Genomic DNA, 23,340 nt, shown 5'->3' with positions numbered 1-23,340 from the left:
ATACAGCTTATCTTTATTCTAATATTTACTTAAACAACTAGGTTTAAGCTGCTAAGGCAAACACTGTCTGTCTAGCATGTCTAGCTGCAGACAGCTGTTGGAATATAAAATGTTCACTACAGCAAAGATGTAAGCTGGCAAAAGCTTTAAAAGAAATTTCAGCCTCCCATAAACGATTCTGAGAACATGAACATTGGGGAGATACTTCATCCTTATTGCAAAGGGTGAAGCAGGAATTAAAGCTGATGTTTCTTCAGTAATTATTTATCTAATGCCCAATATCCACATCATATTGCTTTGGTTGGCCCTTTCACATACACCCTTGCATCTTCTGTCTACGCTGCATCTCAGGTGAGTGATGAAAAAGCTTGAAGTGAATGAGATATTTAATTGCAAATTATACAGTTGTGATCCTGACCAGAAACAAAACTTCCGATCAGGCCGCTCAGAGCAAAGAGCTTAGAATTGGCAACATCCTGAAATAACAAAATATTCAAATTTCGCACATAAAAGATACTTTGAGTTCCCCTTTCAATCACGTTGCTATGTAGAGTTTTGGGGTCATGTGACCTTATTTGGAATGGAATGCAATCACAGAGAACTGCTCTTAAACACTTAAGAGTTAACACTTGAAATATTTAATGACTACAAATTCTTCAAATTTCCTCCACTCACCTTCTCCTGCAACAAAAAGAGTGAATCCCAAACTGGACAACCCTATGCAAACTCCAACCATACTGCCAGCCTGGGCTACAAGCAACTTAAACAAGAGAACAGAAGCCAAACTTTGTTTGGATCAGTTGTTATGGACAATCAGAACTAATTACAGCATTCAGAAATAATTCTGTAAAAGATCTTTCTAGATTGTAAAGAAAGGTACAGAAGTCCAGGCTTGCTGTTGCTAGAAACAGTCTTGTAGCCACTTCCATGAAACTGCTTTGTAAAGCAAAAGCGATATGATGTTCTTTCAGTCTGTCCCTCCCCCAACCCTGCCTGTAGTTTCCCCTTTCCTTAGTCTTCATTTGTTTTCTTGTACAGACCACAAGAACATATCCTTTTGCTCTCCAAATGCAGGCTACTGCTCTTTCAGAGGTTATTGTGATGGCAATTAGGTCACCAATATAATTTTTCATAAGCTGGTGAGCTAACAGTTATTTAGGTTGTGGAACTGCCCTCCTTTCAGGGCTGGAAAATAATTTGCACTCCTTTGTGCTTCGCTGCAAGTTGGCACAGTTGCTCTTTTATTGGTAAATTCTGCTTATCCCCCTGCTTCTGTGTGTGTTTTGTCCTCCCACTCATGACTATATTTTTGTCTCTTAACTTAGTGCACTTTGTATGCTTTGCTTTACAAAATCACAGCCTGATGTTGCTATCTCTGTCTCCTCCTGCTGTATTTCAGATTTTAATGCTCCATTCATCCATCATCTTAGTAGACAGCCCCATGGCTCCCAGTGTCCCCAGTGGGATTTCAAAATGTGGATCTAGACCATCAGAACCACTCCTTTAGCTCATAATGAAAATTGTAGTGAGTGCAAAGAACACTAAGATGTTTGGCAACAGGTCAGAGTTGTTTTATAACTATGAAGGTATTTGCAGCCATCAGCTTTCAGGTACTCCTTCTAGATGAACTAAACGTTTGTCTAGGTCTAAGGGAAAAAAAATCTGTGAGTATTTTAAGGACTGAGTGCAAACTTTCTGCCAGGTTTGCCTTTGACTGCAGATATAAATACCTGCCCTAACACAGTACTTCGCACTGTGCTTGTGGGCTTGTGCAAGTGGCATGAAAAATAAGGCGTGTGCTGCTCTGCCTGGATGAACGTGGTGCTAACGTGGCTGCCCTGCTGCTGTTAATATGCTGGCTTGTTGCAGTCCCGAGCTGTGTGTAATGAATGCAAAAGGATGACATGGATAAACTCTCTTACAGATGACTCATCAAGTCTAATCGAATTATTGTCACTTGAAGATGGGCTCAGGGAAACAAGTGTTCTAATGCTTCTGGACTATTGAACCCTCATTTCCAGACCTGTTCTTACTGATTTAGAAACACCCTCCTTCCCAGGAAAGAAAAAAAAAAAGAAAAAAAAAAAAAAAAAAAAAAAAAAAAAGTACATTTTTTCAGTTTATTGTAAGAATGGGAACTAGCAACATAACTGCTGATCTGTTTTCTCTTCCTCCCAGCAGCTTTTCAAGAATTCCCTGACACCCTGACATCATCCTCATCTCAAGCTGTTGCCCCTTCTCACCTCTCCTTTACGAGGCTGCTTCTTCTTACGCCTTGAGTCTATGTGGTTCAGTCCTTCCTCACAGCCTCACTCCTTGGTGTTGCAATTACACTGCCTTTCCCTTTTGAAGTTGAGATGATATTGACCAAAAATTTGAATAATGGATTCTAGCATTAGTAACAATTTGGAACACTATTAAGGCTGTGCTTATTGCTGTAAAATCAGAGAATGGTTTTCAGCAGAAACACTGGTAGGTTTATTCCAGCAGTCCAAGAACAGAAGGTGCTTCCCAGATTGTTATGTTGTTGGGCTGCCAACCCAAGCAGAAGTAGAGGAAAATTCAAGTACAAAGTATTAATTGTAACTTCATCTTGCTGGAAGATTTGTGTAAGATTTGCTCTTCTTTTACATCTAGCACACTTAGGATATATACATCTTTGCAGTAAGTTGTCGAAAGATATTATTTATTTTGAAAACCTTAAATGCTACACCTAAACATATAAGGTAAAGAGATACAGTGCCTAGGAAGTTTGTTTTTCTAGACTATTACCTTGGTTCAATTACTATTATTTATATATATCTGTAAATATAATGAGATATTTTACTTCCTGCTCAACCCTTACATTTTATGAAATAGGTAATTTATCTTATCAGTTCATGATACTGTGCCCTGCCCAGGGACACATTTGTTGACTCAATGACATGTCAAGCAGTAGGTGCTTTAAGTATTTTGACTCTGTTTCCTATCTACCTAAATATGTGTTGAAGTTTTTTCATAATTACACACTTTATCCCTCTGCTATTTTATGGATACCTTCAGGATGTCCTGTAACACAGATCTGAGCACAGGGCATTATTTGCAAGACTTGAAGCACAGTGAAAGCCACAAATATGGGTCCTAGTTGTGTACATACACATCTGCCAAATAAGTCCCTACAAAATTTTTGGGGACCAAAGCAATACAATGGAATTGGTATTTCACAACTCCTATTTCTCAATGGTTTTGAACAATTTTTAATTTATCAAGGTGGTGAAATATCATGTGCAAGACCTCTGCTTGCCACTATTATTGCCAAGCCTATTCTTCAAAGTAGTGTGTGCTGTAAGATTTGGATTTTCCCTGAGGGATCAGCTTGGGGGAAAGAGTACTGCTAACATGAAACATTCAAAATTATAGACTCAGAAAAAATATGCTGAAAAGTGTATCAGAAAAATTAGTATTTTTTATTATTTATAAAAGGCAAATAAACTATTATGAGTATCAAGGGTTTGCTCTTTTTGCTTCACATGACTAACAGCTGGGTCTCTGACAGGGGAAAAACAGTTGTATGAGTAAAACTGAAACTCAGTAATATCACAAATAAAACTAAGAAGTGGCCAACCTTGAAATGTTAAATATTTAACAATCCCTGGGAGAATTACAGAACTTCTACAAAACCCATCAGCCTTAAGAATGCCTTAATGCCCTTCACATTTCTGCAAGAAAACAGATTCTGCTTTTATTGAGGGAGAAAAAACATTGTAATTAAAGGTTGGTTTTCTTCACTTTAAAACAGTAGTGCTGCTCTTCCTCCATCTTTCCTGCAAACCATTACTATTTCTTTGGTGTGCATTCTGTGTTACTGGCAATGATGGAAAAAAATCCCATCTTGTTTCTACTCTAATGCACCTAAGGTTAACTGTGTAACTTAAAGTCTAGTAAAAAAGCAAGCACACAAACAAAAGCCCACAGAATGGTGCTTAAAGGAAGAGCAAGTTTCAGACAGGACTCTTTCCGTGTGTTCAAATACTAAACTGTGGGGGCACATCACCCCAGGGCTGGGCAGACACGGCTCTGTTTCTGTTTCATACTTTATACCATTACTTAACAATACCGTAGGTAACAGACTTATAGAAGCTTCTTTCACAGAATCAATGAGTTTGGAAAAGATCTGAGATGGTCGAGTCCAAACAATGCCCGATCACCACCACGTCCAGTGGACCAGGACACTGAGTGCCTCATCCAGTTTCCTTAAACACCTCCAGGGACACTGACCCCACCACCCCCCTGAGCGGCCCACTCCAATGTCTAAACACATTTTCGTGAAGAAATTCTTCCAAATATCTAACCTACACCTCCCCTGGTTTAGGGGCAGCTTAAGACTGTGTCCTGCCCCCCTGTCGCTGTTTGCCTGGGAGCACAGACCGCCCCCCGCCTGGCCACGGGCTCCTTTCAGGGAGTTGTAGGGAGCGATGGGGTCACCCCTGAGCCTCCTGTTCTCCAGCTGAACACCCCCAGCCCCCACAGCCTCCCCTAAAGGACCGGTGCTCCAGATAGGATACGGGCTCTTCCTTAGCATCGACAACAGGGAAAGACGCGCAGCGCTGCACACGTCACTGGTGGTGGGAGATGTGCTGCTCGGTCAGAAATTTAAAAAAAAATATTTCGATGAGCGTCCACAGCACAGCTGCCTGACACCGAAGAGCTCTAAGACAGGTCACGCCAAGGGACATGGGGCAAAATACCCGACCCGCAGTTTCGAGCTCCGTGCCTTGCGGCCGAACCCGGGGCAGGGGCCGGTGACGGGCCGGTCCGGGGCCGGGGCAGGCGCAGCGCGGGCTGGGCCAGGCTGGGCGGGGAGCGCTGGCCCCGGCAGGGGCGGCCCCGGGGCGGGCGGGGCGCGGCGGCGGCGCACGTAGCCGTCCCAAGATGGCGGCCGCTCCGGAGCGGGCTGCGAGGGCGGCGGCGGGGCCGGGGCCGGCGGGCGGGCGCTGAGCGGGGCCCGGCGGGGGCTGGCGGCGCTCGCCTCCCCTCGCCTCCCCTCCCCGCGGGGTGCGGGGTAGCTTTCCGCGCGGCCGCCGGGCTTCACCATGCTGCGGGGCTAGAGCCGCCGAGGCGCCGCCGCAGCGCAGCGGGGTAATAATGTTAACAGAGGTAAGAGCTGCCGGCGAGGTGCGGGAGCGCGGGGGGCGGCTCGCTGTCCCCCCGAGCGGACGGCGCTCGGTGCCGCGGCTCGGCCCTCCGCCGGGGCCCCCGAGTTGTCTCGGCCGCCGGCAGTTTCCCCGTCGGCCGCGGAGGGCAGAGGCGCTGGCCGGCTCGCCCAGGGCAGCGCCCGGCCCCTCTTATCAGCCTCCGTGCTCTCCCGGCAGGGACGGACGGGAGCGGGGCGCTCCGGCTCGTTGGCGGAGCCCGGCCCGCCGTGCCCGCTCCGTGCGGCAGCCGGGCCCGGCCCGTGCTCGGCGCGCTCCGCAGGAGCCGGGCTGTGCTGCCCTGGAGGGCCCGGGGGCCGCGGCCCCCGCCGGGCCCGTGTCTGAGGAGCGGAGCGCACCTGGTGAGGGGAACCCGCCTCGGCCCGGGGCCCACCGGGGAGATCCCCCGCCTGGGCCCCCTCCGGCTTCGGCTCCTCTGGCCTCCTTCGCCGCGGTGCCTTCCTAAGGCTCCCTGTTTGTCTTCTACCTGGAGGGCTTAAGCCGAGCGGTTCGGCTGTGCTTGCAGGAGTTTGTGTCAATAGGTAACCCTTAGAAGTTGGCTGCCCCGGCTCACCTCTGCCTGGTGCAGGGTTTCTGTCCCGAAGCAGCCCGGCTGAGGCAGGCAGGTATTTGAGGATCAGCGTGGGCTATAAATGTCTGCTGTGTCCAAAGGCATTCTGAAAGGTGGAATCTGTCAGTGCTTTCCCGGTAGCAGACTTTACCCTGTATTCTGTTTTGTCTACAAAGAGCAATTGATTTTCTATTTTTAATATGAGCAAGGTGTCCTGAGTGCAGATACTTCTGCAACACAATGACTACGTTACCCATGTTTTATAATTTGTCATTTTATTCTGTAGTGGAGGTTATTCTTTCAAAAGTGTGTTGCCTTAAGTCTTGCAGGGTAAAGGCTTGCTTTCCAACACCTGAACATTTCAGCTTTGCTTTCCTGAATGATAATAAACAGTATCTTACACGTTTTAATTTGCATCAGTTCAAAGTTTTAGGGCATTAAGAAAGCAGTTCTGTGGAGCCATGAGCTCTCAGATTTCCTCAGGAGAATAAAATTTGCAGAATGAGTTAAGCCTGTAAAAATCTATGACCTATTTTTGCATTGAGGGTATTTGGTAGGTGGTCAGGATTAATAAGCTGCATCAAAGAGAGTTGGTGAGTGTGATGCATAAGCATTAGCCATAGTAATTTAGAGTATTTTTAGGGTAGCATAGAATGTTCGGGTCGGTGCCTCCTACTGGTTTGTTCCTTTTGATGGTGGCCGTGTGTGCCCATCCAAGACACTTTAGCTTGGAACTGAATTTTTTAATTGTTGAAATTCTGTGAATAACAGTGTGGATGACAATCCATTGGCTTTTTGAGGTAAAGCTTAGTGATTTCATGTGTGATGGCCAGTTTTGACTCTTATCCTTGGTGTCAGGAGGAGAGGGCTCTGATGTCCCTACTTCTAGTTCCTGTACATAAGTTATTTGTAGACAAGATGCTTCAAGGTAAAGTATTCCAGCCTTGGTCTCTGCCAAGGGGATGAATTTAAATTTTAAGGGAGCCTAGCAAAATTGCAGGCTTTGCCTGCCTGAAAAGCAGTTGATGGCGAGTTCTTCAGGCAGTCAGACAGCTCTAGGTTGCCAGGAGTACCCACCTAAGGTGAACTGGAGGAGTCCTTTCCCAGTGCACTTTTCTGGGTGTTCCAATGGTGACTTAGTAGCTACAACAGCCTGGGGAAACTGCACACAGCTGCACCCATGAACCCTGACCACACTTGGGAGGAATATGCAGATTGTTTCAAGTCTGCTGATACATGATTTCTTTGTATATGAAAATTGAGATTTACTGTGTGGTGAACTGATGTTAGAAGCAAAAACTGCACTAGTTTTTGGTGCCGGATATTTGTGGCCTTGTCAAGTTTGCTACTGTCTAGAGTGGCCAAAGTCACCATGATTTTTTTTTTTTGCCATTAAAAATTTAGATCCATTTCCCCTACTATAACTGCTAGTTTTATAACTTTAAAATATAGAATTTTTTTTCTTAAATATGTTTAAGAATGAAGGAAAGGCAGGTCGGGTTTTGCATGTATTGTTATCATGCAGTAACATAGTGTTGAATTTCTCAAGGTCAGTTTCCTACATCCTTTGACTGTATATGCAGACCCCAGCAGATTCATTTCAGTTTTATGTGAATGCAGTTAGGATTAGGACTTTGTAATCAGTAATTTCAGGGGAAGATCACACTTCCTGTCAGGAAAAAACACTCTGTGTGGTTTTTATTTGGCCCTTTCTGCCTATCTTATTTTAGTTGCATTCAAAACCCATGCTAATTGGGTGCCAGGCACATACACTTATTTACCGATCTGGCAAAGGCCATTTCCAAATTTTTCACCGTAAAACTTATTTCTGCAGTAAAGTTGAATATGTTCTGTCGGGACGCGTTTGGAGTCCTCCTGTGATGATCATTTCCCTGGTCTGTTGTGTTGGCCGTTGTGTGCCTTTTCACTTGTTCCCCTTTTCTTGTTCATCAGATGTCTCCTCTGCTTTCCAGGCCAGTGTGGCCTGTTCCTGTGTGACTTACTGCCTCAGCACTTTCTCATCTGGCCAGGCCATGGCAGACACAAGTTGCAATGATCTTTCTCTTGTCTTTTTGGACAACTGGCTTCATCATGCTGGCCACTTGTGTGATGGTAACTGCACTGCACGGGCTGCAGGGAAGCAGTTGGTGTTTTACAACCCTGGCTCTTGGTGGTCAGCAGGGTCTTAAATTCTGATGGAACAAATCTTCAGTAGGATTTTGACTTAATTTACAGGAAGTTTTAGATGTCTTTCAGATTGATGGCCTGTGCTGTCTGCATTTGCTGCCTGTGTTACCTCTGAAGAAGGCACTTTATCTCAGCTGAGAACTAGGTTCCTTTTTTTTTCTCCCCAGCTGCTCCTTAAATTGCTTTGAGATGCTTAGGGAGGACTTCAGAATTTATCAGCAGCTAAATTTTTGGCAGCTTAATTCTCAGCAAGAGTACCTTGTTGCAGTACTAGTGACAGTTGAGAAGATTTTTGACATTTGATGAAGTAGGAGAACTTCTTTCTTATCCGCAACTAAAAATGAGCCATACTAAATGAGCTCTGACGTGTTGGTATTTCTTCTTATTGCAACTGGTCAAGATAATTCACTAACTACATGCAGTATTTCCTTTCCATTAAACAATCTACATTTTATAAGAAAGATTTAACAACTTTTTTTTTTCATTAAATTTTGGTAACTACTAGCCATTGAGAACTGTTTCTGAGCAAAACCAAGCAAATTAGCTTGATTTTTAAGAATAACGGTTGACTCAGCAGCTTAACTTGCTCTAGAATAATAGTGAATTAGCCTTTCTGCAACAGTAGCACATTGTAAAGTATATTAGTACAGCTCTGAAAGATGCAGAACACAGTTATAAATGCTTGATTTATACTGTAGCATCAACTTTTTCTGTTCCTTGATACATGTCAGTGGCAGGTTGCTGTGTTACTTTATGTGTCTGAACTTTGTTCTGCTGGTAGAGCCATTTTCAAATGTGTGGACATTTACCAGGGTGCTGAAATAAATTAGTTTCCTGTCCTTTTGTGAAACTTGTGTGCTGAGGCTTTCTTTAGTGCCAGTGTTTTGCTAGATGAGATCTAGCTGGAGCATTAGTTACAAGCCCTTGGGAGGTAAAAAGCCTCTTTCTCCTTCAGTATTTTCTGTCAATGAGGTTTCCCCTTCAGCTGGTCTGTGTTGTGTCCCTATTTGTTCCTATTACAGCTCTATTAAAAACTGCATAGTTTATGAAGTGTCAGTTGAAATTATGTGAGAAATGCTAAAGTTAAGAAAACTAGTCTTTTGCAAAGAACAGTTATCTTATATTCCGAAGTACTTGTTTTTAAGTATTTTGCTGGCTTCTAGTAAAAGACAGCGTCTAAACACTCAGGACTATTCTTAGAGTGTACACTTGGGCCTAAATGGCTGAGACTGAATGCAGAGTTCTGCAACAACTCTAAAATGTCATTCTGGACCATTCCCCAAAACAGCATGGAAGAAAAAAAAAAAAAGCATGAAGTTCTTTACTTCAACAAAAATAGTAATAGCTTGTCTGGTTAGATAGCTGAAGGAGCTCCAAGTGATGATTTCCTCTGTCTGGTTGCACTCCAGGGAATTATCTCTTTTAAATATGTTTGTCTCTTTTCCCCACCCTTACAAAGATGACAAAGCATGTTTTCTTTCAGCTAGCATTGGGAGAATTGCTATTATTAGAAAAGAGAAGTCATTGATATTGTATTTATGTTATTTGCAACAGTGCAAGAATTAATATTTAGAAGTCTCACTAGCAATTTTCCATATTGCTTGGTTGAGAATACCAAGGCTGAATTATAGCAAAATCAATTGCAGTTGGCACTTGCAGTTGTGTGAGTGAGAACTTTCAAGAAGTACAAGGCATTGTAAGCTTGGGCCTGATGCTTGTTCTTATGCCCACACCATGTAATGTCTGATTTCTGAATTAATAAAACAAGGCATTATTTCATGATGTAAACATATTGACAGGTTTGAACAAGAGCACTCTACCCTTGTTTACATAATTTCTGTGAAATCACACCTCAAAATGATGGCAGCATGATTGTGGTTTACAAGTTTGAGGTGAAATGGGCGTTTATTTGTGCTGTGAGTAAGCATAGATTATAGGTATGTTCAGCCAGGGGGACTCCTTTTATAACTGCTATTTGTTTTGGACAAGAGGTCAATTCTTACACTGTGACAATTTGGGAGGACCTGTTAAAGATTATTATTGCTCTGAAACAGGAGAAGCTGTAAAACCCTGAGAGAGTGGAGGTGGATTTCTGAAGAAGTTGCACTGTTGATTGAATATGTGTTCTGTGTGGAATGGGATGTGATCTTGGTGTTGCAGTTGGAATAGTGTGAGGCAAATTTATTGCTGTATTCTAACACTGACATTTTACAAACATTTTAAAAGTCCCACAGGTTTTAACTAGTGTTTTTTCAAGTGGGATGTTATGAAAAATCAGTAATTTCCTAGGATGGAATATGAAGTTTGACCGTAGTGGTTAGTACAGTAGTTTATTTTGAAGCTATTTGACCAGTGACACTGAAATCTTTCCAGTCCTGCTGTTTTGCCTATTTTCTCAGACAGTGAGCACAAGACTTAATTTGATTTGAGCCTTACCAGTTTGTCAGTCCACTAGTTGGCAGCAGGAGATGGAGATAAAATCATCTCTGCTGGCTTGAATCCCATTAAATCCCTTCATGCATCAGATGGCTTGTATGATGTCCTTTCCTCAACTTCACTTGGATTTTTTGATAAACAGAAATGCTAAATTTCAAGAACTTTTTCTTTATTTCACAGGTGGAAATAGCACTGTGTTTGTTCATGTGAGGGCTCCTTTGGCCTAATTAAAAATTCACAGGTGCCATTGATGTCTGAAGTGCTTAATTCAGTATCCCATTGTGGTTGGAGTTCTGAGGAGAAAGATGAGCTTTGCACGCGTTTTCTTCTCAAGAGTGTTCTTAAGTTTGGGAACATTCTTTGAAGAGTATTAACTGCTTAAATACAGTTGAGCTTTTGTTACGATCCTATTTGTTTTATCTTTTATGTCTGTTCCTTTGCCATTCTTCCCTTAATCTCATGCTCCATGAAGGAAGAGGGTGATCCTGGTTCTATTTTAATCAAATCTGTTTGTGTCAGAATGTTTTGATTTCAGAAATGTCACTATTGTAAGATCATGTATTCTTGTTCATCAGTACATTTTTGCAATTCTAGGGAAGGACTACTCAACTCTTCCGCTGATGCCTCTAAGGCAGTGCAGGTTAGGCTATCTCTTGTGATGTAAGGGAATGAACTTGAGCAGGAAGTTGGAATTGCTACATATCCTGTAGGGCACCCTGCATTTCCACTCTTCCAGTCAGCACTGTTATACAAGGCCAAGTAGAAAATAATCTAGAGTAGCAAAATTCTTGCAGCAGCTGTCTGTCCAGCTGATTATGAAACAGTGCCTCAGACTTGTGATGATTTCTCACATACCTCTTAAGTGATACTAAAAGCAACAGGGAACAAATGTGTATGGTGTTCTCAGTCACCCCTTATTCAGGATTTGGCATTCCAGACTGCAGGGATGAGTAGAAAATCTGATGATGTTCATGCCTTGGGAAACAAGAGTCCAACCTGTGATAGTGTAGAAAGAGTGATTGCTTTGAAGTCTTGCTGATTGTCAGAATGGTTTGGATCTCTCTGACTCAGAGAGATGAGGGAGCTTCGCTTGTTGCTCTGCTCTGTTCTAACAATGGCTGATGCAGGCTGAGATATCTCTGAGTCTTGAGTCTTTTCTCCTGTGTGAGGCCACTTAAACCTCTACATTCCATGTCCATTGTAATAATCAACACTTTGTTTAGCAGGGGTTCCCCCAAAGGTTGTGGTGTTTTGTACCATTGTACCAGCTTACCTTTCTGAAACCTATGTAATGATTTTTTGTGATACCTTGAAAATAACGGGATCAGTAAAAATTATATATATTCCTTATTCACTGGAGGAACTCTTTGTGTTTGAAATCGTATCTGTATTTATCTGTGTTTGTGTGATTTTAATTTTTTTTCTAAAACTCTATACAAGTGGTTGTTCTTCTGTTCCCCTCTCCAGTGTGTCTTGGTGTATTTGTTACTGATAGATATCTTAATTTTTAATGAAACCTATGGGGATTTAGGTATCCAACCTCTTTTAACATGCTTGGAAGAAAAATACTCTTTTTTGTAGTTTATATACTCAAATTAGTATTTTTGATCAAAATGGTAACAAGTGGAATTTTATTAACTTTGTAAAGTAAAATCATATGCTGTGGAAGTATTAAATCTTGTTGTTTAATGCCTGAATTACAAATGTACTTTGATGGTACATATAATGAAGTGGTAATTACTTTTTATGCTTGTTTGTTTCTTCTATAAAATTTAAAAGTTCTTGTGGAAAAGAAATTGGTTTATGTGAATATAATTTTTATTGTTTTGATGAGAAGTTATTTATTTATAACATTAGGCTAGGAGAATAAGGTTTTATTTAAGATGTTCACACTTACCAAAGTTTTTCTTCACAGTCAGCATTTTTTCTAAATTGAACAGTGTGCAGTAGGTGTGTTAAAAATAATTTCTCCTTACTTTGTGTATACAAGCACTGGTACCTTGCTTTATGGTCTTACAACTGTGTACTTCATTTCTTCTTTAGTGCTTCATGCTTGACTTGCATGTGTGCTTAAAACTTTGAAATGAATTTTATGTTTATTTCTTTATGTTGTTTTTAAGGTCTAGACTTTAAATGCTGGGTCTTTGTCTTTCAGTTGGCAGTTGCCCTACTGCAGCTTCTTAAAAAGTCTTTTGAGGATTATGAATTAGCAATAGTGAGACCAACAGAAAACAATATGTCCATGAATGTTTCTAAGCTCTTCCATTACTTTATTGGATATTGTCCTTTATTGAATTCTCCAATTAATGATGGTTGACTGTTGCCTATTGTTTTAATTCCTTTTAATTGTGCTTTATTTTACTGACACTTTTTTGTTTGAAATATTTTTTTCTATTTTAATGATCTCAATATAACATGGTGCTTGCAGTCTTCTTATTTTTTCTCTCTAGATTTCTAGAGAATTGCCCATAACTCTTATGTCCCTTACTCTCTATTTTTGATGCATTATGCCAAATGTTTTTTGGCTTTTTTTTTTGTTTGTTTCCAGTGATAACAAAGTAGGTGCATTGTTTCTATATGGAGTTGTGTGCCTGGGTTTGTCTATGAATGCTTCCACCTTGCTGTCCATGTGGTTCTTTTGTTCATCCTTTGCTTCTCTCGTGTATTGCCCTCTTCTTCATTATTTTCTTTATGTATTTTTGTTTTCCTACTTCTGTCACTGGAGTGGCCATGTGTTTTTCCTTCAATGTCATTCATGCATGAAGGCATTCAAGATGCCAGGAGTGGCATTTAATGTTTGACTTCACTGGATCTAGTTTGGCTGCTGGTAAAGCGGTTTTTCTCCCCTCCACCAGACACAAGCTGGTCTGACAGCTTCTTGTTTCAAGTCTAGCAGCTAAGTAGCAACTGCATGAAGAATTATTTTGCCTTGATGAATCAGTCTTGTGGAGGGATACGAGGGTGGGAACACAGGATAAGTTGCCAAATCAACAGCTGCATGGTTTGGTGCTAGGGAAGTGCATAGTGTTAGTCTTCATTTCCTTCTGTGTAGATCTAAAACAAGTCAATATCCAAAATAATTGCTGTACTTTTGAAAACAGAGAATGTCACTCTTCATTCTGTGGCTTCTGAATGTATTCCTGCCTCCAGAAAAAAAATTACAAATAAGGCTTGGTTGTTCCAGTTAGGTTTCTTTTTTTGTTCTTGTCCATGTGACAATGATGGAAGTTTTTAGATATCTCCTCTAAACATGCCCTGGGAGCTAGATATTCAAATGACTCAATTAGTTTGATTTATAATTAGCTTCAGTCTATAATCTTGAAGAGGCAAGAGTTGATGCACCATTTCTATGGTTTCCTTGCTCTCCGAATTCATTGAAATTTGTTGGAAATATTCCATGCCCTTATGTATGAGAATAAAGTATTCCAGCAAGTTCAAAGAACTGTCCCTTTATGTAAATGTTATTTGAGGGTACTCACACTTGCTTTCTCTCTTCTGTGGGAGAGGTAGTATGTGAACCTGGGAGATATCCAGGGAATAGTTGACATGCTGATTCTGGACTCAGATTTTATATGAGGAAGAAGATGACTACTTGAGACTAAATGATTCATCTAGGATACTCAACAGGCTCTTTGCTTCCATAGAGAGGCCAGATGGACAGAGGTCATGGAGCAGAGTCTTGGAAGAAGTTGTAGGAGGCTTCACTTTACTTACACTTACCTGCAGTGCTGTCAGCAGCATTCTGTAACAAACCACTTAATAAAACTTGTGGAGTTTCTCAGGGCTGTGCAGACAGCAGACAGCAGTTTTCTCAGTAGTGCTGTTAAGGAAAAGGCAAACATGCAGAGAGGACTGTGGAAGAGATGCACAGAGCGAGCAAGCCTTCCCAAATGGGATGGGGAGCCAAACATCTCCGGAAAGCAAGCAGATAAAGCACACAAGCAGTAAGGTCTGTAGGAGGTAGTGGTAAAGGGGGATATTAAACACATGGAGGGGCAAGATTTTATTTGTTTCTGTTACATTCCTGTTATATTTGCCCTGTTGGAAAAAGGCAATAATATTTAAACAGTTTCTCCTCGTCTTAAGTAAGGGCTTTTTTTGCTGATTCAAAGTGAAATCAGAGAGCTGATTTTCTGTGTTGGCACTAGAGTCTATTCTGTAAGAGTTAGGCATCAGCTGCTTATTAAAGAGGTTGCAGATTTTTTTGTGTATTGTGGACTATTGAAAAACTTGCTGACACTGGACTTGCTTTACTTTGACTACTGAACTTGCTCTTTCTCTTGCTTTACTTTGTGCAACTGGATGATATTCTGTCCAGGAAAACAGTTGAGAGGAACAGGAAGTTTTTAGCCTTACTCTAGCTTTGTAAAGGTTTGTGTTACTTAGTATAACAGCTGTTTCCATGGTTATTTTGTCTTCGTCCAGTAGGCATGCTTCATACAAAATTTGGCCCTGTAGGAGTTCAGATGTATTCTCAGAGACCACTGGGAATTTGTAGTGAAACAGTGGTTGTCTCAGAGTTGCTGTATTTTGTAACTGGAGAAAACCTGTGGCACTCAGAGAACTGCATAAAATTCTAACTTTTGAAGAAAACAGTAGAGTAACATCGCAATCTCCAGAGGAAGGGGCTAGTATTCTGTCAGTGGTTTTAAGTTTCTTAAAAATGGATTATATTTGCAGCTTGGGATTCTACTTGTTGTTTGTGTACTGACAACATATTCTTTGGAGTTCTATTTTTAATATCCATTTCATTTTCCAGTCTGTAAATTATGATGCTGATTAAAAAGCACTACAGAGTTTTAAGAACTGTTGTGGAACTATCTGTACATTTTTGACAAGAAATCAGATATAGTGAAGGATTGATCATTGCAAGCAGGAGTCTAAACTGAAACTACTTCATGATGCTGGCACTGATTGAGGTCTTAGACTTAAAAGAACAAAACAAATTTGCCAAAATAGTAAAATCAGTGAATACCGTGTTGGTAGCTGTTTCTTCAGAATCCAGTGTTTAGGCAGTAGATGCCCTTTATTACTTTGGTGATAAGAGTGTAGAGACTACTACTCTGGTTTAATTTTGAAGACAAAGGTGAGCACCAGGGAGAGGAGGAAGGAGGCAATACTTTAAAAATTGTGTTACTTCTCAATTCACATAGAAGGGAGTCAGAATGTTAATTGAGAGTGCCGACAAGCTTTCTAAATCTACCTTTTCCTTGGTGGAAAGTGTAGCCAGTCTGTGGCTTCATAATATGGGTACATTTTATTTTAGCACAAAATCCTTTGTGATGGAATTGGATATTGTACATTAGTTTTCAGATGTATTTGTATTGTAGCAGGAAGACCAGAACTGGACACAGGGGACTCCAGGGATGTCCAAATGGAGGGGGAGGTTCACTTTGCTGTCTCTGCTGGTGACAATTCTGCTGATAGAGGGTAAAATGCTGTTGGCCACCTTTGCCACAACGGCGTGCTGCTGACTCATGAGCACCTTAGAGCCCCCCTTGGGGTCCTGTTCTGCAGAGCTGTTTCACAGAGTGGGCCCCAGACTGTATTGTGGCCCAGGGTTAGTCCACCCCACGTGCAAACCTGTGCTTGTTTTTGATGAACTTGATGAGGTTCCTGTCAACCCCTTTCTCCAGCCTGTTGACACACCTCAGAACCCTCCAGTGAAATGAGTGCTCACCCCACTTCAGGGTTCTGTGCACCCTTTTACTGGGAGTTCACTGTGTTACATCACCCACATTGCTCAGGCATCCTCAGTCCCATATTCATTTGTGACGGTTCTCACCTAGTCACTGGCTGCACACTGAACTCTGTACCACCGATCATGTCTTTGCATCCAGCATTTTTCACTTACCTTTTAATCTACTCATCCAGCCTGTAGCTCTCCAATTTAGTGATAAGGAAGCTGTGGGATATTGTCCTAAAGGCAAAGTGCACATTATCTAAGGCCCCGCCCTTGTCCTCATCATCACTCGTGTCACCACAGAAAGCAACTGGATTGGTCAGACATGATTATTTGCACTTAGTAAGTATCTTTTGGTTGCTCACAACCATCTGAGGGACTGAGGTGATGCTGGCTGTCATAGATTTATTTTTCCTTCCTCCCTGGCCTGGACCTTCTTTCTTGCTGATCGTCTTCTACCAATACAGTCTGAGAAATCATTTACAGTGACTTTCTGTTAAGCTTTGTTTTTCTGGATTCCATGAGGGCAATTACAGTACTGTCTTTAATCAAGATGACATTTTTCATTAGAAGTGAGAAACTCAATGTAATTTTCCTTTATGAATACTACATTATTGCTTACAGCTTTTTCCTCCTTTTTAGTAAATTAAAAAAAACCTCAACAATTTTGTAGGGGTAGTAAAAAGGATAGGGATGTTTCAACCACATTATTTCATTTTCCAGAATAATTCTGCAAGGATAGGTGGCATGACTGACTGTATTTAGACACAACAGCCTTTATCACTAGAAAGAATGTGGAAATCAATTTTCAGTCTTGTTGAGTATGTCTGTTACTGGAGGACTCCTGGCAATTATGACAGATAATGTGAATTGACTTCTTCCACTTGTGTTCTTTCAGACCTGTAACTTGACCTAATAAGGCAAGTAGAGTCAATCTTTATATTTAGTACAGTCCTTGATAAAAATATTCTTAAGTTATGTTTTTAGCTTAGTATTTTTAAAATAACTTTTTTATTAAGATGAGGAATGTTGCTTATTTGAGATCTGTTAGATTGTGGTATGTACTATTCCAAGAATACTGTGTCCAAAGCAGTTGCATCTTAACTTTAGTGGAATAATGCTGGAATTTTTGCTGCAAATAGCAACGTAATATTACCAATGGATTGAAGAACTAAACAAAACTAATTTTACAGCCTGAGGAAGCCAGAGTACAAGAGTAAAAGTTTGAGCAGAAGTTGATGACTAAATCTTTTTGCAGTAAACTTAAGTACTGGATTTTGTGTGTGTATATATAATATTTATGTATATGTGAAATATGTATGAACACATATAATATGTTTATGTCTCAGTAAAAAAAAACAACACACATCCTGCAGATACATATTGAAATGTATGGTTTATCAGTCTGTTGAGAAGAAACTACTGATTTTAAGGAATTTGCTCACAAATGATTATTTGCTTATTGCTGCTTTCAAGCAAATCATCAAGTGATAGAAACAAAAATCTTAGTATTTTCGTCAGTATAAAGTTTGAAGGTGTTGTCTGCTGTTTACATGTGATGAGTTGTTTAGGAAAAAGCAAAACAGTGAAGCTCAATGACTGCTGCTTCAGTGTGCAGTACCAAAATGTTCCAAATTTTATATAATTTATCTTATTATACCTTCATGTCTTTGATACTTCTGTATCTGCAAAAACTATGCATTTTCACTTCATTTCACTTTTTGTTGTAGTGGGGTGGTTGTTTGAAGCCAGCGAGATTTTCCAAAGCAGATACTGTATCATTGTGCACCTTTTTTGTATTTATTCTAAGCTGAGTCTATCAATTCAAAATTGCACTAACTGTTTTGCACACAGCCATTGCTGTGAAATTGTGTGATATCTCCATAGAAAAAAAGAATGGATTTATTTTAAGAAAAGTAATTATTGTTCATCAGACGTCTTATAATCCATCTTTTTCCACTTTGCCAACCCTGTAAAGATTATAGACAACAATGCATTGCCTTTGAATAGAAGACTCTGTACAAAATAGTGTTTATATAAATAATCTTTATATGATTTTTTTTTAGTAATGGTATAAGTTGGGCAAGTGTAGTGGAGATTTAAGTTCCAGGAGTAGGCAGATGCTTATTGCTTGGCAGGAGGGATGCTGAGTTGAAATTACCACTACGATGGAAGAACAGCTTAGAACTAAAGAGATTTCTTCTCTACCTTCCAAAAGCATAGCTCTTCAGGTATGAAGAAACTTTATAAAAAATGCATCCCATGCAACTGTTTCTGTAGTATCCATGAGCTCTGCCTGCATGTTTTTATAAGAAACATAAAGAGATGACCGCTAGATCTCATTCTGGTGGAGAGAGACTCATTTAATGCATACAGATAAATTTCCATACAGACAAATAATAGGAGAGGGAGTGGTAGAAATTGTTCCTGAAGCAAAGTTCATGATTCTTAAAGTTCATTCAGTGGAATCAGGTTTCTTTAGCAGTGAGAAAAGAAAAAAAAAAGGTGAAAAGAACTTTGATATAACTCCTTGCTGCAGGAAAGTAAAAAGCTTAAGATGCTGCTTGAGTAGTAGTCACAAATGAAATATGCAATAACAGGTTCTTGACTTAGCATATTCATTATTTTGAGCCAAATACGGGAACAGACTTTTTTTTATTATTATTTATTTATTTATTTATTTATTTATTTATTTTTTTTTTTTAATCTGTGGCTTCTGTATTCTGGAGGCTTCCCCCTCTCTCCCCTTTCCTACTATTTTGCACCAGAAAAACTTGAAATAAATGTAATCTGTTTATCCAGAGGCTGAATGTAGAACAATCTAGATTATCTCATTGGCTTGAATTCAAGATAAAGAGATTACTTTAGCTCACCTTAGGCAATCCTGTCAAGCCTGGCCCTATTTCAATCACCTAAGGTGATCCAAAATGCTTTTATCTTTTTGTATTGCTTTCTGTCCAAATAAATAAGTTTGCTTGGATAGAAGTCAATATGGATTGTTATGAAGGGAAAGGATCACTTGCTTGGAATTTGTATTAAAGATGAGTTTGAGTGTGTCACTTTTGTATTCAAGAAAGTAGCAGAAAGTGAGGCTTGCTCTTACATCTCATCATCGCTATCCAAAATGATCAAGTGCTTCTTTTAAATTTGACCAAAATTCTATATCCTTTAACTGGAGTATGATTCAGAATGGGTTTTAATGCAAGCATGTTATCAGCAAGAGTGTGCATCTGTGAAGATAGTCTCTTTGTTTTTCCCAGGAAGTTAAATACTTGGGCCACTCAAGAAAAGATTACATGGAAAGAAACTTTCTGTTCCTTGCTGATACTTCTGCTATATAATGAAGTAGCTGTTAGCACTGGAAATAAAGATAGTGAAATGAAGGTCAATTTAAAATTAAACATTTCACTTCCTAATTTCATGTAATGATCAGCAATGGTGGCAAAGCCAGGTGTGAGAGAGGAAGAAAAAATAATCTTGACTGTATTCACTTGATAAAAAATTTGACACTGAAAATATTTACCATTTCTTATGGAAGTGTAAGTCTTAATCAGAAAATTGGTCTTTTTCTTGCAAAACCCCCAGTTGTATCAGAATATGGAAGATAGTTTTTTTTATTTTTAATTATAATTCAAGTTGTGTGGTAATACTGTGATTATTGCAAACAGTAGACTTTTAGTAAGGGAATTTATTGTTCTCTCGATAAACGCTAAAATTGCAGTAATGTGCACAATAACTTAATCTTTCTAGTTACGCACCATAATGTTACACATTCTAAGAAAATGTTAGCATATATTTTCATTTAAATGTTTGTACTTCTGAAAATGGGTTTCAAGAATAGTCAAAACTGCAGTAATAGTGAATACAGATGAAAAATTGTCACCTATCTGTTAGAGCCTAATCTGTTAGACTGCCCTGTGTAGCTGTAGGGAAGAGTAGGGAGGGGAGAGTAAGGGAAAATGGTCCCAAAAGCTTTGCTGTTTCAGGCAGTGTGAGGAACAGCGGGAAAACCCAAAGTCAGTACAGTTAGACATGATTGTGTTTGAATTAACGCAACTGTGAAGTAATTAAGCCATTTGACATAGAGTGTGCATTAATGGAAGAAGAGGGGGTGAGGTAGAGAGGGGACAGATGGACTCTTGCCTGCAGCAGAGAGTTTCCAGCCTCTGTAACCAGAGGGGATCAGCAGGAACACTGCACTTATCTAGAAGAAACTTCATTGGCCAAACTTCTTAACCCTTAACATTAATTAACATTACCTTCTTTATTTAATTAAAAGATTTTTAGTGTATATTTATATGCTTTAGTATTTTAAGCTTTCTTTGGGAAAAATCCTGAATCTAAACATAGAACAATAAAAGCAAACTAGACTATATAAAATCCTTTAATTTTTTTTTTTTTAAGTCCCAAGAGTTTCCTTGGGAGTACTGCAGTAAATTATTGTGTAGATTCACCACAATTTTTTTTCCATAGTGTGAAGTAGGAGTGGAGTTTAGGGTGTTTTTTTCTTTTGCCTTTTTGGGCTATGGAAGGAAAAGGGCAAAAGGATAAGAAGGAAGAGGTTAAAAAGAGACCTTTAGTGCTGTTAGGAAATCAGGATATGCAGAACTCAAAACCCTGTTGACGTTTATTTCAGATGACGGCTTTAACTTTGGCAGATAGGAGAATGTAACTAGAAAGCTGTTAATGGTTTATTTCACAATTGTTAAATATTTCTCTGAGTAGTGTAACATAGCAATTTCATTGCACTGCAATTGGCACTCCGGTTGGTACAGCTTTGCAATTTTACTTGTCATGCTAGTGAAGAGACAGTAATTTGAAACCTAAAATAATGTTTTTAATCACTTGACAAAAGTGACACTCACCTTAATTATAGAAAGGTTTATATGTGAACATGTTCCATTTGCACTCAAAATGGAAGTCAAATTAAAAGGCAGATGTGTGGAATTAACAAAATTAAACTTGACATCTACTGTAAATGTAATCTCTGATAATTTTTTTAATGTGTGCCCAGAGAGGAGGCATTAAAAATAAAAAAACCCAAACCCTAATTAAAAAAAAAAAATCAATAAAAAACATTTTAAAAAAATACAAACCCTAATAATTTAAACTACCCAAATGGCAAAAAATAGTTTATCAGTGTCTGTTAGAAACAGGTCAACTACTGAAACTTCTATAATATTAATGGAAAAATGTAAGAATGGAAAAATATTAATGGAAAAATGTAAGAATGGAGAAATATTAATGGAAAAAATGTAAGAATGGAAAATATTAATGGAAAAAATGTAAATTAATAAGAGTAAAAGAATTGTGAGCAAAGAAACGTATTTTTGTTTTTAAATGCTGCTGTTCTTTCAGAGCTCAAATTATTCTGTTGTGACCATTAAATTTGAAAATAATGACAAATTATAATCTTCCAAGACAGTATCAGTCTTTTGGATGCTACTGTAAGACTTAAATCATCTTCTGCTGCAGCTTTAAGATTGACAAACAGATGATTCCAGAGCCCTGCCTTCCTATATGGGTGTTATTTCCTCTCTAACTGTGTCTGCAAACTTGAAACCACAATTACTGTGAATGTGTGTGGGAATTGTGAAGAGAGTCAAGTGCCTGGAACAAGAGCTTCCCGCTGGAGTAGGAGGGTGGTGGCACCAGAGTCGCATGAGTGGAAACACTTGTCCTCTGTTCAGTGGCACAGGGGGCAAGGGAGAACCTGTCATCTGGACTTGTGGAGTAACACTTGCTTTGCCCAAAATCAGACACATGTGTTACCTGAATGCCAGTTGTGAGCTAAAATAGGCAGCACTAGTTTAAATCCAAACAGCAAACCTATGTTACCTTGGCAAATAATTTTTAGAGAAAGATGTGTCAAGATTGAAGATGTTGCTTAAAAGTGGGTGTGGGGCAAATGTCAGATGGATTTAGTAAATAAATCTGTTGAAGCTATTTTTTAGTAAGATATGATTGTGTTTGTTTCTGGGATAAATAATTGCTGTATACTGTGGATTTCTAAAAGCTTCTGTGTGAATGGTCATATTAAGTCACATATTCTTACCTCAGCACTACTAGCTATAATGGCATGCTGCTTAGACATCAAAATGCTGCCTTGATTAGGAAGCAGAAACCAAAGAAAGAGAAAGCAAATATGCATAAGAAAGCAAATTCTTCATGTACTACTTTTAATACTTGGCTGTATACTGTGGAAAAACCATTCAATGTGAAAAATGGACAAAACCTAGGAAAAAAAACCCCCTGGTAAACAGGTGTCAATGAGGTGACAGTTTCGATATCTGTAAAAGCTGAATCAAGCACATATTAATATTCACCTTTGTGTGTCTTCTCACACCTGATGAGCTTCTAGACACCCCTGTACTTCAACTACAGTTTATTTTGTTGAAGCAACTCCAGCTGTGGGAAGAAAATCACCATGTTTGGCCACAATGCTACATTAACCCATTTATATATATGACCTTATAATATGCTGTGGAAGTTTTAGTAAAATCTTAGACTTGAAAGCTAAGGAGTGATAATGGTGAGACAAACATAGAGCATCTGTGGTGGTGGTAAGCAAAAGTGGCTAAGACTGATGAAGTAGAACAGCTCTTAACATGGAATAAACATCCTTTATCCATGTGTATGCACCCAGTATATAGCCAACCATGCCTACCACAGCATTGAGGCTTGTGTATCTCTTCAGGCTTTAGGTAACTGTCCCTAATTCCTTGAAAGTCAGTGAACAGCACTATGCCAGATCAGCTTGGAAGTTTGCCCTGCCAATATAGGGCAGGTCAGCTTCTCTTAAAGGGTCCAGATAGCTGTGACTTAAAACACCAGCAATTACACCATTTCTTCAGAAGTCTGGTTTGTTCTTTGTGTTAAGAGTGATAAGCATTCACCCTGCAGCTAACTTTAGTAAGACTAACAGAGCTTTGCTAAATCTGTAAATCTTCTAAAAAATTAACATTGTAAATAAAATTTGGAAATAAGCTGTAAGTGAGGTTTGAATTTAAATACCTGAACTGTTTTCATACTGACAAGCTGTATAGTCACATTCATGTATGTTTGGACATTCGGTTCAAAACCAGTTGATTTTCATCTATAAAGAACTTTAAGTTTTCACTTTTTTTCCCTACGAGTTTTACTGCTGAAGTCCCTTCAAGAAGTGTGGAGTTAGGGAAGAAAGCTACAGTCAGCAGAAAGAGTACCATCCTGGTGATTTAATCCCTTTGAATGTCTCAAAAGCTACAAGACTATAAACCACTCATTCAGAATATGCAAGAATTGGGCCAGTA

The 23,340-nt window shown here is 39.6% G+C and overlaps 1 protein-coding gene across 3 annotated transcripts in view; it reads left to right on the top strand.

The window, feature by feature from the left end:
- The first annotated feature begins 5,051 nt into the window (after positions 1-5,051).
- The window catches only part of SNX13 (sorting nexin 13), a 64,157-nt gene continuing 45,868 nt past the window's right edge, over positions 5,052-23,340 (top strand). For all 3 annotated transcript variants that reach the window (XM_083871683.1, XM_083871682.1, XM_083871681.1), the window contains exon 1: positions 5,052-5,136. In XM_083871683.1, the coding sequence (XP_083727809.1) occupies positions 5,125-5,136 (12 nt within the window). In that variant the 5' untranslated portion in view covers positions 5,052-5,124. The remainder of the gene's footprint in view (positions 5,137-23,340) is intronic.

Source organism: Zosterops lateralis (genome assembly GCF_965231275.1).
Source record: "Zosterops lateralis genome assembly, chromosome: 1".
In the NCBI taxonomy this organism is placed as follows: Eukaryota; Metazoa; Chordata; class Aves; order Passeriformes; family Zosteropidae; genus Zosterops; species Zosterops lateralis.
Note: the sequence above shows the minus strand (reverse complement) of the source record. Positions and strands in the feature narration are given on the sequence as shown.